This window comes from Pempheris klunzingeri, chromosome 4 (assembly GCF_042242105.1).
Source record: "Pempheris klunzingeri isolate RE-2024b chromosome 4, fPemKlu1.hap1, whole genome shotgun sequence".
Taxonomy (NCBI): Eukaryota; Metazoa; Chordata; class Actinopteri; order Acropomatiformes; family Pempheridae; genus Pempheris; species Pempheris klunzingeri.
Genome location: NC_092015.1, coordinates 21,275,618 through 21,290,780, shown reverse-complemented (window position 1 = coordinate 21,290,780; position 15,163 = coordinate 21,275,618). Strand labels below are relative to the sequence as shown.

The 15,163-nt window shown below is 41.4% G+C and overlaps 2 protein-coding genes across 4 annotated transcripts; both read right to left on the bottom strand.

Moving 5' to 3' along the window:
- Positions 1–1,767: 1,767 nt before the first annotated feature.
- LOC139200442 (uncharacterized) lies at positions 1,768–4,092 on the bottom strand. Its single transcript, XM_070829738.1, has 5 exons — positions 4,050–4,092; positions 3,583–3,716; positions 2,993–3,247; positions 2,078–2,169; positions 1,768–2,043 (listed from the first exon to the last, which is right to left on the bottom strand). Exons 1-4 carry the CDS (start codon positions 4,069–4,071, stop codon positions 2,164–2,166), a joined length of 417 nt encoding a protein of 138 aa, XP_070685839.1. The 5' UTR covers positions 4,072–4,092; the 3' UTR covers positions 1,768–2,043; positions 2,078–2,163.
- Positions 4,093–6,050: 1,958 nt separating this feature from the next.
- On the bottom strand, positions 6,051–14,993 carry LOC139199688 (cylicin-2-like). Of its 3 annotated transcripts, none has more exons than XM_070828787.1 (24): positions 14,906–14,993; positions 14,206–14,363; positions 13,792–13,908; positions 13,062–13,157; positions 11,637–11,721; positions 11,138–11,178; positions 10,973–11,050; positions 10,696–10,800; positions 10,420–10,551; positions 10,166–10,246; positions 9,545–9,593; positions 9,345–9,406; positions 9,206–9,260; positions 9,012–9,130; positions 8,587–8,712; positions 8,417–8,506; positions 8,251–8,328; positions 8,069–8,125; positions 7,849–7,950; positions 7,487–7,591; positions 7,240–7,341; positions 7,026–7,121; positions 6,855–6,929; positions 6,051–6,687 (listed from the first exon to the last, which is right to left on the bottom strand). In XM_070828787.1, exons 1-24 carry the CDS (start codon positions 14,925–14,927, stop codon positions 6,334–6,336), a joined length of 2,385 nt encoding a protein of 794 aa, XP_070684888.1. In that variant the 5' UTR covers positions 14,928–14,993; the 3' UTR covers positions 6,051–6,333. The 3 variants fall into 3 exon arrangements, with proteins under 3 accessions (XP_070684888.1, XP_070684890.1, XP_070684889.1); XM_070828789.1 differs by having other exon boundaries at positions 8,069–8,119; XM_070828788.1 differs by having other exon boundaries at positions 8,251–8,325.
- Positions 14,994–15,163: the final 170 nt, after the last annotated feature.

Genomic DNA, 15,163 nt, shown 5'->3' with positions numbered 1-15,163 from the left:
CGTCAGAGGAGAAACAACATCCATTGCACCAGGTCAGATCTGAAAAGTTTGACGTGGTAGACAGTGTTTGGTGTTCCAGTATACCTAAAGGATGTCTAAAGGGCGGAGTGGCTTGATGCAGCATAACATTTAAAGGCTGTTTTCTCTGAGAATAAACAGGTTTTTCCACTAATGTATTAATGCAACGCAGAATAAGAAAGACAGTCTTTGTGTCACACATGGCAGAAAACCACAACACAAAAGTCCTGATTGATTATTACTGAGACAAACAGGTATTAGGTTCTGTTACATGTTTCCACTGTTGTTTGATTTTCTCTTTTATTTATGAAGTTCTGTTCATTTTAACCGCTTTTCATCTACAAAATGTCATAAAGGAGTATAAAACTGCCCATTACAATTCCCTAAAGCCAAAACCCACACTTTCAAATTGCATGCTATGTCTGACCAACAGGTCAAGACCCAAATAGACTCAGTTTACTATTTAAAGTTGCAGATTCTCCCACCTGAGAGGCTGGAGCCAGATGTTTGCTGTAAAAAAAACAACTTCAATGATTAATCAAATATCAAAAAAGCTGTAATCTTTTCAGCACCTGTATGTACACCCTTTTAAGAACTGTATAGCATGTAATGATGTGTGTCGGATGTCCTTACCGACTTGTTGATGTGAGGTTTGTTTTCCATTTACTAGAGAATATCACATGGCAGAGGGGACAAAAGTCACGACAAAAGATAGGAAGTGTGTAAAAAGGATGGAAAACATATGATTGTCTGAAAAGAGAGACACATTTCAGGCACGAATTAAACCTCATACATGTGCTGTTTGTCCAGATCAATTCATCAAGAATAATAAAAAAAAAAAAAAAAAGAAAAAATCTTGAAAATCATCCATTGATTTCTCCCGTCATTATTCCCTCCAAGGTTGAAATAAAATAAAGGCTGGAACTTGATGGATGGGTTAAATTGGGTTTCTTCAGCCCCCCCCCCCCCCCCCCGAAAAGATGCATGCTTGATTTATTATTGATTCCTTTATGAAACCGCTCCATTTTTCTTTTTCTTTTTTTCTTTTCTTCTGCAACCCCATAAAAGTTTAACAAGACCTGAAGTAGATCCTCAGCGCTAAATGTTGCAATTCCCCTTTTCCTCTCAGCCCTGGCTGGAGGAGTTGACGAGAACTTGAATATTGATGTCAGATAAACGGCCGAACCTTTGTTTGATGCTGCATGATGTGTTTTCTGAATTACTGGAGACGATGTTGAGACGGCCTTCACTTTTTCTGCAGGGATCATTTTAACAGCTCAACCCGACACAGTGTCCGTCTACTGTGGAGCTGCAACGTAAACTCGGCACATTTATTCAAGTACTGTTCTCAGTGGAGTATTCCCACTGTACACAACTTCATACTTCCGCTCCTGTTACATCTTAGAAGGAAATATTGTCATTTTTAGCCCATTACCTTTACCAGACTGTTAAAAGTTACTGGCTGCAGGTTTTACATCATTTAATATGATGCATTTTTATAGGATTAACTACACAGCAAAGCTTACTACAACTCTAACTCCACCAGTTAGAACATCAAAATGCTGCTTACACGTGAATGCATCAGAATACAGAACAATGGAACTCTGAAGAGGGAGATTCTGCAAAATTCCACTTGATGCTTTAAGGACATTTTGCTGATAATGTCTGTGTATGCAGAGCTTCTATAAGACGGAGACAATACGATTTGATTCTTACCCACGTGAAGTTTAACACATTCATTCTTTTGCCTTTAATTACAGTTACAACAATAAACTACACACACTGTCTGTATTTTCTTGCCTTCTTTAAACATAAATCATGAAAATAAGACTAATTGAATCATCTGCTTCACACTTTGACCTTAAAAACAGACATTGCACTGCCATCTTGTGGTGAAGAACACGCTTCACTTTGCTTCAACCTGACGCAGGCATTTTGCTTGTTTACTTCTAGGAATCTGCAGATTTGTTTACACAAGACCGGCGTGTTTCTGTGGCGGGAGGAAAAGTTTGGAGCTACTGAACACTCAAAGCACGCACACACACACACACACACACACACACACACACACACGCACGCACACTGACTTTGCCAATGGACTAAATCATAAGAGAATAACAGAGCAGCCTGGTCCCCGAGGAAGCATCATTCCTGAAATGACAAAAAGGACAACGCTGTTACTGCAGACAGGAAACATGATTTATTAAAGAACGTCTTGAGCGCCGCGGCTCCTTCTGTATCTTTAATGTATGAGTCGTTGTGGCAGCAGCGTGAGCCCTAACAAGCGCCGAGATGACATTCATCTTTGGGGCGGGAATGTTACGGAGTCTTGTCATGCCAGGACAGGTCTGAGAGCAGCGTGTTCACTTCCACGGATGTGATTAGACAACAACAGCTCTTTTTACGGCTCCCTTATCTGACCCCGTTTCTCTCCTCTCCCACCCTGGGCTTGGCTCGTTCCTCCTTCGCATTAGTCATTTTGCGTGGAAAACGTGTTATTCATACGAATGTTGCTCTGTTTCCTCTGCAGTAAGCTGCAACAAAGTGAGAGGGGTTTAGCCTACAGGTGATCAGACGGTAGAAGTTGCTCTGGGATTGGCTGCAGGTTAACAAACTCAAAATGAACCTGCAAATCTGGAAAGTAGTCAGTTGACAACAGCATGAGCTATAAATGAACACGCAGCAGGGCGTGGTGTGTTCTGATCAAAACTGGCACTGCTGGGAAGACCTGTTGTGGATGTTCTACACGCACTGACCTTTGAAGTGAAGGCGTGACAGGTATGTAGCTTTATTGCGTTTTTCTGTTAAAAAAAATAGTCTCGAGAGCTCCGAGCTAGAGAGGTGGAACGTGGGAGCACTTTCACAGACTGAGCACTGAGGCGTAGTAAAAGTGGGTCTGTGGGCGTTCGATGCGCCAAATCTCTGACAAAGCAAATCCTAGTTCATTAGAATAAAGCTGGAGAGAGATATCTACCTCATCACTGCTGGAGGATGAAGAGGAGGAGGATGAGGTTCCTGATTTATCTCCCTCTTTCTTCTCTTTCTTCTCCTTTTTCTTCTTGTGCTTCTTGCCATCTTTGTCATCTCCACTCTCAGACTTGTCCTTGCTCTCAGACTTGTCCTTAGAGTGAGACTTGTCCTTAGAGTGAGACTTGTCCTTGCTCTCAGACTTGTCCTTAGAGTGAGACTTGTCCTTAGAGTGAGACTTGTCTTCACCGTCAGACTTTCCCTACACACAAAAAAAAAAGCAAAAGTTGTGAGTAAATCATCATTGATTGTGTTGGTTAAGTCTTAATTTTGTGATTGTGTTTGAGTCCAGTAATCATAATTGATCAATGCAGATGGAGAACTGTGTTGGTGTGAAGTCTGCTGTGCCGAAGAGCCGGCGGCAAATGAAGCAAACAGATGCAGCAGAGAGCTTTTTGATATCAGCCTTTCTGGCCACTCAAAAAGCTAAAATCACAAGTAGATTCCTGCCACAAAAGACCACATGCTGCTTCTCAGCACCTGCTCAAGTTCGAGCCACGAGCATCTTTGTCAGGAGTTCACATGTAAAGCTTCTACCTTGTCCTTGTCCTTTTCCTTTTCCTTGTCCTTGTCCTTGTCCTTGTCCTTGTCCTTGTCCTTGCTCCAGGGCCAGGAAAACTCATCTTTCTGAGCTTCCTCCTTCTTCACCTCCTCATCACCCCGACCTAAAGCTGCACAGGCGCAAAAGAGACAATGAGCAGCTTTTCAGCATCAGGCTGGAATGATGTGTGATGTGTAAAAGTGAATTACTGTCACCAAGGGCAGCAGGAGCTCAGCTACAAAATAAATACAGCTTGCTGCCTGTTGTTTCTTTGTTTTACATATTTTTTAATTTTGCTTCTCGGACACACACGACGGATATTTTATTGGATCTCTTATGAAGTTGCCAGTTGAAGGTGCAAAACGCGCTCTAAACAAATACCTGCTGCTCTCCAGCTCCAGTTACCAGGACAACAAACACGAACACTAATCATTTCACATTCCAGCTAAATGCAGGGAATTACCTGACGACAGATCGAATGACATTTTGGCTCTTGCTCTCGTGCGCTTTCCCAAACAAGTGACCGAATGGAGACTGAAGCAGGAAACCTGGACTGACCGCACCTAAAGCACGTGACCGCACATAACCCCGCCCCCTTTTCTGGGTAACTATTCACCTTTATGTCACTTACTGCAGAGATTACATTCAGGCTCAAATTATACTGTCATTATTATTATCTTTAATTGTGTCATGAATTATTCTGCAGCTCATTTAGTCAGCGGTGAAAGAAGAGTTCTGATGCTTCTGTAAAGGTGTCAGTATCACCCTAGTGAGCCTAGAAGTGAATATTGTCAGCAAAAAGTACTCATGTACTCAAAAAATCACTCATTATGCAGAAGGGAGAGTTTCAGAGTATAGAAATATAGCCTTTAATATTAAACACTGTAAAAAAAAAAATCTGTGATAAAATCTGCCATTATAGCCTAGTTAGATTATTTCAACCTGTTCCAGACAAAAAAAAAGTTTAGTTGAAGATTTGTGTGTGTGTGTGTGTGTGTGTGTGTGTGTGTGTGTGTGTGTGTGTGTGTGTGTGTGTGTGTGTGTGTGTGTGTGTGTGTGTGTGTGTGTGTGTGTGTGATAATCTTGACAGGCTGACAGATAGAAGAAAGGATCAGTGTTTCCACCGTGCACAATGGAAATCTACAAAGTTAGCGAAGACAATCAGATAAGTGTAGTGGAGTTAAAAGTACTAAATGTCTCTATGACACATGGTGGAGTGGGAGTAGAAAGTAGAAGAAAATGTGCTCAGTACCTTTTTTACCACTGGTTATGGTCGCATTTCTTTAGAAATGTTGATATATTTCCAACATAAAGTTGATCTCTTTAAATATGGAGTTCTTCTCATTATCAGCACTGAGTCAGTATTATTATTATTATTGTTGTCTCTGGGGATGAAATTTAGAACTTATGGCTATTCTTAAATCTTTTGTGAATGTCTAAGTGGTTAGAATTGTAATAAATATTAGTATGATTAACAGTTTGTACTCTCCTTTTAAAGATTTGAATATGAACATGTTTTTTATTCTCTGTTCTGCCCATTGCTAGTTTGTACCTGCTCCTCTTGGTTAAATGCTTTTGGACAAGTAATGTATTACTGTTTTCTATTTTTTAATAGGCCCAGCCTTTGTATTCATCTATATGGTAGTTTATATTATGACAATTGTTCCCTTTGGATTATTTATGTGATTCGTGCTTTCTATTCGACTAAATGACATTATGATGCTTTAGATTTAAGCATTTTCACTGTCAATAAAAGGAATGGAAGTTTTTTTTTTCTTTTCTTTACCCAGAAACAAGAATCACATGACAGCATGTGTGATATCACACTGCACGCACCTACTAGGCTTAATCAGCATTGGCTCATTGAAAGGAATGGGTGAAGACAAACAAGCTGAACCTGATATTTAGGACAGATGGGTGACGATTGTGCTTTATCTACAGCCTGTTAACATGGTGCTTTGCTCCTTCCACAGAGGCATGCTTTCCTCCCCTCTGTGGGAGCTTCAGACAGCTCTGTCCAGCTCTGCTCTGATTGATTAGCCAGGCAGTTGATTGACTCTCACTCATGCAGATCACAGCCGTCTGAGTGATGGATTTGTTTGTGTCCGCATATTGCTAGATGTGCTTTTTTTTTTTTATTTATGAAGAACTCCGTTAAAGTGAAATGTTGCTCAGTTCGGCTAAATTTGCAGGGAGCGATCAGTGCAGAGTGCCGATCTTCAGTTCGTTCTTTGATCCAGCATCTGTAAAAGTTTGTCAGAAGTGCGCGCCGTATACTGTGCTCTTCTTCACTCAGAGCTCAGCACAGCTCAATACACACATCCAAAGCTACCAAACTGCTACACTGGCCATCATGTTAGTTCCTGCCTCATAAATGAAGGAGTATGTGAAGTGAAATAACAACAGGAATGACAGAATAACAAAATCATGTTGTTTTATTCAACAAAGCAAGAATTTGGAATTATTTCACGTGTCCACCGCAAATGTGCCTTTTCTCACCAATTCAAATGAAATCATCATTTTTCATGGAATAATTATCCTCATTTTCATCATGTCACAGTACATCTTAACCACTAACCTCTGTATTTCACCAGAAAACACACCAAAAAGCTTTTATTTTGCCTGATGAGGAGGCACAGAGCGCATCATTAGAGCATATCTCATCATCACTTTCAACCTCCTCGAATGTCATGTATTGTTTTTTTTCTTTACAATCAGTAACATGTGTCTTGATCTATGATATCACATTATTGGTAAGGCCTGGGTCCTCTCAGTAGGTCACTAGAGGTGAGGTGGGAGCCGGTCGCTCCATCTCCATACCTCCTCGGGTTCCCCAGCAGGGACTCCATAGGGCTGGGAGGTCTGCGAATGGGGGCCCTATCTCCAATACTGAGCGAGGAGATGACGACAGAGGGCTTGGTGACAGTCGAAGGAAGGAGAGGATCCATCTTCACGACGGGTTTGGCGGAGGACGAGGCGAAGGAGACGGCAGGAGCGCCACCGGGCTTTGAGCTGCTGCCACTGGGAGCAGAGAGTTTGCCGCCGCCTGAGCCCGAGGTCTCTGTTTTGGGCTTGTTGCTTTGCTCACCGTCAGGGCTCTCCTGAAATGAAACCAACATCACCACATGAAGGACGCTGTGAATGCAAAAAGCAAGTTAACCTAACAGAGTGTGAGGAAGATTCAAGGCGGCAGCCAATAAGGTTCAGATTTATTTCACCTTCACATGAGACATAATCTGATAATAATCTTATTTTATGTGTAATTCACCTTTTTCTTGTCTTTCTTCTCCTTTTTATTTTCCTTGTCGCTGGAACTATCAGATGAACCCGATGGACTGGAGTCCTGTTCAGATATAAAGCACGCAGCACTCCGTCATCTATCTTATGTCGAGACAAATAATGAGAATAAATGTATTGCTTTATCACACCCCTTAAATACCTTCTTCTTGTCCTTCTTCTTTTTCTTCTTCTTGTCCTTCTTTTTCTTCTTCTTCTTCTTCTTGTCATCATCACTGCTAGAAGAATCTGAGTCCTTCTTGGATGTAAATATGGCAACCGTGTTACTTGAAGATACATTCAATCTGATCATACAGAGAAAATACCAATTACAGACATAGTGAGCAGGAAGCAGCATTGCTTCTACACTGCCTTACCCTTTTCTTGTCTTTCTTTTTCTTCTTCTTCTTATCCTTCTTCTTCTTCTTCTTTTTCTTATCATCACCACTGGAAGAGTCAGAAGAAGAAGAAGAAGAATCCTGGACAGGAAACAAAATAATAATAATGATAATAATACACGTCACTTCATTCATACAGTGGTAGCAAAACTTTTAATTATGGTTAATATCCTCAAAAGTTTGAGTTAAGACGTGGAAAAGAAAACAGATGATTAAAGGTTCTCACCTTCTTCTTTTTCTTCTTCTTCTTATCTTTCTTCTTCTTCTTCTTTTTCTTCTTATCGTCATCACTAGAAGAGTCGCTGGAAGAGTCAGAAGAAGAAGAAGAATCCTGGACAGGAAACAAAATAATAATAATGATAATAATACACATCACTTCATTCATACAGTGGTAGCAAAACTTTTAATTATGGTTAATATCCTCAAAAGTTGCCCAAAACTTTGTAACTCATAATAATCCGTAAGATTATTATGTAAAATAATAATAATATGTAATCATAATAATCCGTAAAATTATTATGTAAAATAATAATAATCTGTAACTGAGTTAAGACGTGGAATAGAAAACAGATGATTAAAGGTTCTCACCTTCTTTTTCTTCTTCTTCTTATCCTTCTTCTTCTTCTTCTTTTTCTTCTTATCGTCATCACTAGAAGAGTCGCTGGAAGAGTCAGAGGAAGAAGAAGAGTCCTGGACAGGAAACGGAACAATGACAATCCACTTCACATTTCATTTTTATCCAAGACTTTGTAACTCAAATCATCAATGAAAAATGTGGAATAGCAAACAGATGATAAAAGGTTCTCACCTTCTTCTTTTTCTTCTTCTTATCCTTCTTCTTCTTCTTCTTCTTGTCTTTCTTTTTCTAGAGTGAAAATGAAAAACGCCCTGCTGATGAATTGTGCAGCCCTTTATCTGTTGACTTTGCAAACTAAGGCGCATAATGAATAATTTACTCAGTAGAGAACGTTCTATTTGTGCCCGTCTCACCTTGTCATCATCACTATCAGAGGAAGAGGAGGATGAGGATGAGGAAGAAGAGGAGCTATCATCAGAGGAGCTGGACTTCTAGGGAGGATGTCAGTCGTGAGTATCAGGAGCGTGACGTTAACCCTCAAGTATTAATATTACAGCACCAAGTTTTCACATGTTTTACCTTCTTCTTCTTCTTCTTCTTTTTCTTCTTCTTCTTCTTATCATCCTCACTGTCAGAGGAGGAAGAAGAGGAGGAGGAAGAGCTGGAGTCCTGTGAAGAGAGAACAGAGAATCATTAAACAGCACAATTACAATAAAGGTAATTTACACAAGTGTTGTGAAGAACCAAACCTTATCCTTCTTCTTCTTTGTCTTCTTCTTCTTTTTCTTCTTCTTGTCCTTCTTTTTCTTCTTGTCATCTTCGCTGTCTGATGAAGAGCTATCAGAGGATGAAGAAGAAGAGGAGCTGGACGAGTCCTGTGGATCAAATCAAACACAAATATTCACACTGACATCTGGAAACATTATAGTAGAGCATGATGCAGTGTCACACAAATACTCCCTGTGTACCCTTTCTTTCTTCTTCTTTTCTTTTTTTAAATCACTGTGGATCTTGATTATGCGGGAACAAAACTATATCATGCATCAGCACACCGTGGTGATGATGCACTATAACTATTGTATCGCCCATTAAAAAAGGTACATGCATCACTTTGTTTAAAGGGAGCGAAGGCTGATCCACTGTCTTTTTAGCTGCAAGTACAGAGCGCGATTACCTTTTTCTTCTTCCTCTTCTTCAACTTCTTCTTCTTATCCTTCTCCTCCCCTCCTTCTCCCTCATCATCGCTCAGGTGGCCCTCCTCAATGCCATCAGGGAATGCCCGTGCCCCGCCTGCTGGAGATGAAACACCGTTACAACCACACCAGCAGCACTTGCAAGATGAAGAAGAAGATGAAGAAGAACACATACCAGCCAATGTGGAGGACAGTTTGCCTTCTTCTGCTGATTTAAGCTCTGTCTTGGCCTGTGATGACAAAAGAAAGCACTGATTTTCCGTGCATTCATGCACACATGTGTGGCGTGCGTGCTGCACGTGTGAGCATTTCACCTTGTCAGCATCTCCGTCTTTCTTTTTATCTCCATCAGTACTTGATCCTGCAGCCTCAGCGCCTGCAGAGAAGGACAGAGGGCAGGGTTTCTATATCAACCTCATCAACAGGTCTGCTTACAAGGATGACTGTTGGTCTGTTGAGGTTTCCAACAGTTATTCCGTCCTTTTTCAGGTCAATAAAAAGTGGAGACACTCACCAGCTGCTGAAAGAGCAGTAGCACTGCTGAGCTCATTCTGCTCTTCATCCTGGGAAAAAGCACAAACATAATCAAGCGTAATCAGGCACGCTGTATATCCAGTGCCTTGTATTTCCGCTAAAAATACACACACTGTAAACAGGGATACGTGCAGTACACACACACACTTGTTGACAGATTGTAAACAGATCCGAGCGCACAGACCGATTCGTTGTCTCTGCAGCAGAATACAATATGAATAATGCTAATGAATGACATGAAGTGTCTTTTCATGCCATTCTCTCACCGGCCCCTGAGGTACCGAAGCTGCTACTCATTTTCTCGGAGGGTGTGTGCACTGGTGGGGAATCTGGGTTTGTTCTTTATCACACACTGAACACACGCTGCTCAGCTGTAGTGCATTAAGGAATGCAGCGTCACCCAGATGCTGCTCAGTTTGGATGCACACTGTGGTAAAAAGTAAACCTTCTCTATGCAGAAAGAAGAACGAGATCTATGACCTAGCTCACCATTCCTACAATAAACGAAATACCTTGTGAGGGGTTCCCATGATGAGCAGCTTGACTCGTAAATACTTACTGACATTTCGAGGCTTTAGGTTCAAAGAGGGGACATTTTTACCTTTTTCTTGTCCTTCTTCTTCTTTTTCTTCTTGTCTTTTTCACTATCAGAAGACGAGGATGAAGACGAAGAGCTGGAATCCTGTGTCAAATAAAAAAAAAAAAAAAAATCCTTTAAAATCTTTTCAACTACACAGATAAAAACCAGCCACTGCACTACCGTTCGCTCTCTGCAGAATCCTTCCAATTTTAATTTACTCAGTAAATTATAGCAGCACAGGCCCCTTTGGTAAAACTGCACCGGCATTGCTTTACCTTTTTCTTGTCCTTCTTTTTCTTCTTCTTCTTGTCCTTCTTCTTTTTCTTCTTCTTCTTCTTCTTGTCATCCTCGCTGTCCGAGGAGGATGATGACGAGGAAGAGCTGTCTGACGAAGAGGAGCTGGAGGCCTGTGAAAGAAGGACAGCAACAATTTACGTATTATTTCTGATCATTTGCATTTCCACAGCTGTAGAGCAGACAGTCGACAGCCTGGATGTTCCCAATGTTGTAGCTCCATAATGTTAAAGAGACAGCTGTTATAAAAATCATACCTTCTTCTTCTTCTTCTTTTTCTTCTTCTTCTTCTTTTTCTTCTTCTTCTTCTTCTTCTCATCCTCACTGTCAGAGGATGAGCTATCAGATGAGGACGAGGACTCCTGGGACAGAGGAAGCACAGCAGATATTCAGAGGCATAAAGGTTAGAAGTGTAATTCATATATTAATGTTTCACCAATTCTCATTTACATATTTAATCTAGCAACATGTGCTGGTCCAATGAAACAGTTAGTTATTGTTGTACAGTATAACCCTGCTCTGTTTGATACATACCTTCTTCTTCTGCTTTTTCTTCTTCTTCTTCTTCTTTTTCTTTTTCTTCTTGTCATCCTCATCATCTGAGCTGAAATCCTTAAGCAAGAAAAGGAAATTCAACAATGGCACGTTTAACAGAGACAGCATGTTTAAAAATGGGACATCATTGGATTTCGCTCTCACCTCTTTCTTCTTCAGACCCTCTTCCATCTGGTCATCCTCACCTGAAACACATGACATGCAGAAAAGCCTAAAGCAGTTGCTTAATTCATGACAAAAAAAGCAGAAAAATCAGTTATATTGTCAGCTGAGGGACGTCTCTGTAGTCAAATAGTCACATTTAGTCACATTTTAATCACAGCTGCTGTCAGGAAAAGGAAATTAATAGACAACCACGCCAGAAATATATGTTTTCAAGTAAATGAAAGAGGCACAAGAGCTTCACAGGCAATCTAAGGAGGAGAGATTAGAACAGAACATTACAAATGCTTTTTCAAGACTTTGCAATCGAAGAATACTTCTAAACAAAAGGTAGGATATGGTGTGCGTCGGTAAAAGCATGCACAGAGGATGCGCAGAGCCTAGAAATGCATTAACCTCAGGAGACTTGGTATCAGCAGGCCTCTGTGAACATCTAAAAACTGCTTCACAATGCCAATGTGAAATGCTGTGTTTCACTCACCAGCCTGAGAAATGCTAACGTTGTCCCAGACATACTCTTTCTTCTCATCCTTTTCCTTCTTTTTCTTCTTTTTCTTCTTGTCATCCTGCAAAGGAAGGTTGATACTTCCATGACTTTTTTTTTAAAGATTTTCGAACATTTCTTCTGTATGTGTGCTAATGCACGAAAGCCAGCTTGCACAGTTAGTGTTACATGTACTCATTCAGGTATGATTAAAGAGAAAAGTCAACAGGATCAGGGTTGGGTGTCGCCTGCTAATCACATAGTAAGACTTTTTTCTTGCTTTCGCTGCAGTTAAATAACCAACATCCACACCTACTGTGGACATACAGCCAAAACCAACACACGAGGAATGATGACCGTGAATAATAAGCTAAGGATCACACATGACTGTAGTGTCATGACTTGCTGTGGTAGATACAGAAGGTGTTTCACACATTTTCTTCTGGGTGTGTTCCCGTCCTGTCAGATACTGCCTGCTATCAGATCCAGGGCATCAGAGCCTCCGCCCAGAGCCCGGGGTGAAATGCATAAATACATTCAAGAATTATGTACACATACTTTTTGTTGCTTGTTGCTCTGCTTTCTTTCTTTTGCTTTTTTTTTTCTTTTCTTTTTGCCCTTAAGGCTTCAAGCCAGTTCAATCAGGAGCAGACAAATGGGGGGTTACACATTTGTGGAATGCAATCTTTTTTTTTTTTCTGTCTCTTGACAGCTTGAAGTGAGGCGAGTTTCTCACTTTTCCTGAGCCTCCTGTTTTTCCACACCCGTGCCTTCAGGGAGCGAGCGGCACACCACGCCACCGCGTGATTGCAGTTACTCAAAGCTAAACGATACTAGACTAAACAACTACTGAAATTTTTTAGGCGTCTGTGTCCTCTTAGAGTTATTTTTTTTTAAAAAATGGTTTGAAACCTGATTGATGTGCTTATCCCCCAACTTGCCGGAAGACATGATAAAAGCTCAGTTTTTAGATTTCAAAAAACAGCCAATTTGACAGCCATTCCACCCTAAATGTGGTCTGAACAGGCTGTATTGTTAGCTTTGACAATATCCTCACCTGAGGCAGTGGCACAATTAGAAGGGACTATCAGTCTCCGGTGAGCTGATGTGAAATTGTTTGTGCTTGTGGCTCGGGACTTAATTTAGCAATGCTGCAGGAAGGATTTACATAAACACACAACTGCACTGTAAACCATTTGTTCTGAGGGAAATATGCGCGTCAAACATCAAGTCCATGCAAAATGATCGATGCAAACACTTCCTTGTTTTGGCGTAAGGCTCGGACAGGGCTGTGTGGTACCCAGAGGTATGTGATGACAGTGGGTGACATGTTGGAGCATGACGGGAGTCACATAGAAGCACTTTTCTTCTTTATAGCTATGGAATCCTTGAGGAGCGCCCCGTGCCATAACCACAACTTACCTCACTGTCACTGTCTGAAGAGCTACTCGAGGAAGAGGAGGAGGAGGAGGAGGAAGAGGAAGAGGAGGATGAAGATGATGAGGATGAGCTGGAATCCTGTTGAGAAAGATGCGGGAAGAGTTATGGCTCAACTCCGTGCACACATTGGACAGGTTTATTTATAACCCGCCTTTGTTGGTGAAAGTGACAAATGAGAATCTAAACGAATGAGTCACTGGAATGAGGCTTTGTTACAGCCGCTTAGGGAAGGCAGCAGAAGGGAGGGGTCCTCCAAGCACTTAGCAACACTCAAAGGAAACTGCAAAAGACACACAGGAGCGTACACACACACACACACACACACACACATCCCAGCTACAGTGTGAGCCAGGCGTTGGGAAAGTGATAGTTGATCTGCACTACAAGCAAACTAAAACCATCCGTAGCTGCCTCTTGTTTGACTGGCTGTTGCTAGGCGCAGCCCACAATGACTTCCCAACTCTGTCAGAAGTCAAAACTCATGATTTCTGACAGAGTTGCCTCACACATGTTGCCTCCAATCAAGGAAAACACCCTCAACAAGCCACGAGATCAACTGACAGATGAGCAATGACCCGATGTCATCTCGTCAGACACTAGTCGCTCCTGACAGTATGTCCAGTTTTCAGCAATGACGCTTCATAGAGAGTTGTCAAGGAAATAATCAATAATGGCAAAAAGCATTTAACAGTGAGCTTTTTGAGAGACATACTTTCTTCTTCTTCTTTTTCTTCAGCTTCTTCTTCTTCTTCTTCTTCTTGTCTTTTTTGCCTATACCCTCGTCCTCGCTGTCCGAGGACGACAGAGAGCTGTCAAATGAGTAAATCTCCTGGTGACAGACAAAAAGAGAGAGCAGAGATCATCTTCCGTGTCCTGTGTCACAATCTTTTGGATCCTGGAATAAATTATACACAAACAGAGCTGATAAGCAGAGCGCTGTTTATGTTCGCTCTTGTTTTTAATGCTATTCGTCATTTTGCACTGAGGGTGCATTTTATATCTGTATGAACAAATGAATGCTAGAGACATACGGTTTCTTGAGTAATTGGTGGAAAATGTAACATGAGTCCATGCACCTTTAATTCAAATAATTGTTCTGTGTTTTTCAAATATCTCTCCGGCTTACCTGTCCATCTCCTGCTCCTGCGGGTTTTCCGGATAGACTCTTGTCTCCCTTCACCTTGCCCAGGTCTATGGGCTCTGCAACCTCAGCAAGGGGCTGCAAACCACCACGAGGGGTCGCCGCTGGCTCCTGGACACCTACGGCGCCTGCTCCACCTGGAGCTGCACAGTACAGGGGGACAGAATTAGAGATGTCTGACACCAGTTACTCTGATCTCTCTCTTTTTTCATTTAGAAAGGTAAAAGCTCAGCTGAGGAGCCACCAGTGTGTGCAATCTTTATGGAGGATCAGCTGTTGCCGCAAACTAGTTTTATCATTCTGGTTGGAATTACACTTCCTTATTGTCCCTCTTCCTTAAACACACAGTAGAAATCAAACAGACGGTGCAAGGTGAATGAAATGATGCCTGCGGATAGATTACTTTTTGGTTCCTTTGCAATAAATCCAGCCAGTTGCCTATTGCCCACTATTCAGAACAGTGCCACACCCTTAAACAGTATAAGGAAGGAATACAAAGTCTTTGTTTTGTGTAAATAGACTATACTAGTCATAGAGCTGCCTCTATAAAACATCAATAAATAGACTATTTGCTTTCTTCCTGGGGTGAGTGTTGTTTTGTAAAAATGCCACCAAGCCTTCACTCATCCAACTGCAAACCAAATAGATTGCTAAAGAAACCATAGTGGGAAAAAAAAGAGCAAACCTTTGGTGAGGGTGGACTCCATGTAGGTCCAGACTTCTCCTCTGCTCAGACGCCCCCTTCTGCTCTGACTGAGCCACCTGTGTACTTTTATAACAAGGTGTGTGTGTGTGTGGGTGTGTGTGAAAGTAAGAGACTTTTATGGGTGGGGAAAAGGGGAGTGTCAAATAACCAAATTGAAACAGACTTCCCTTCACAAGTTTCAAAATTAAGCCTACTGTGACAGTGAATATTTAACATTTTTGAAAATGCACCCTCTAT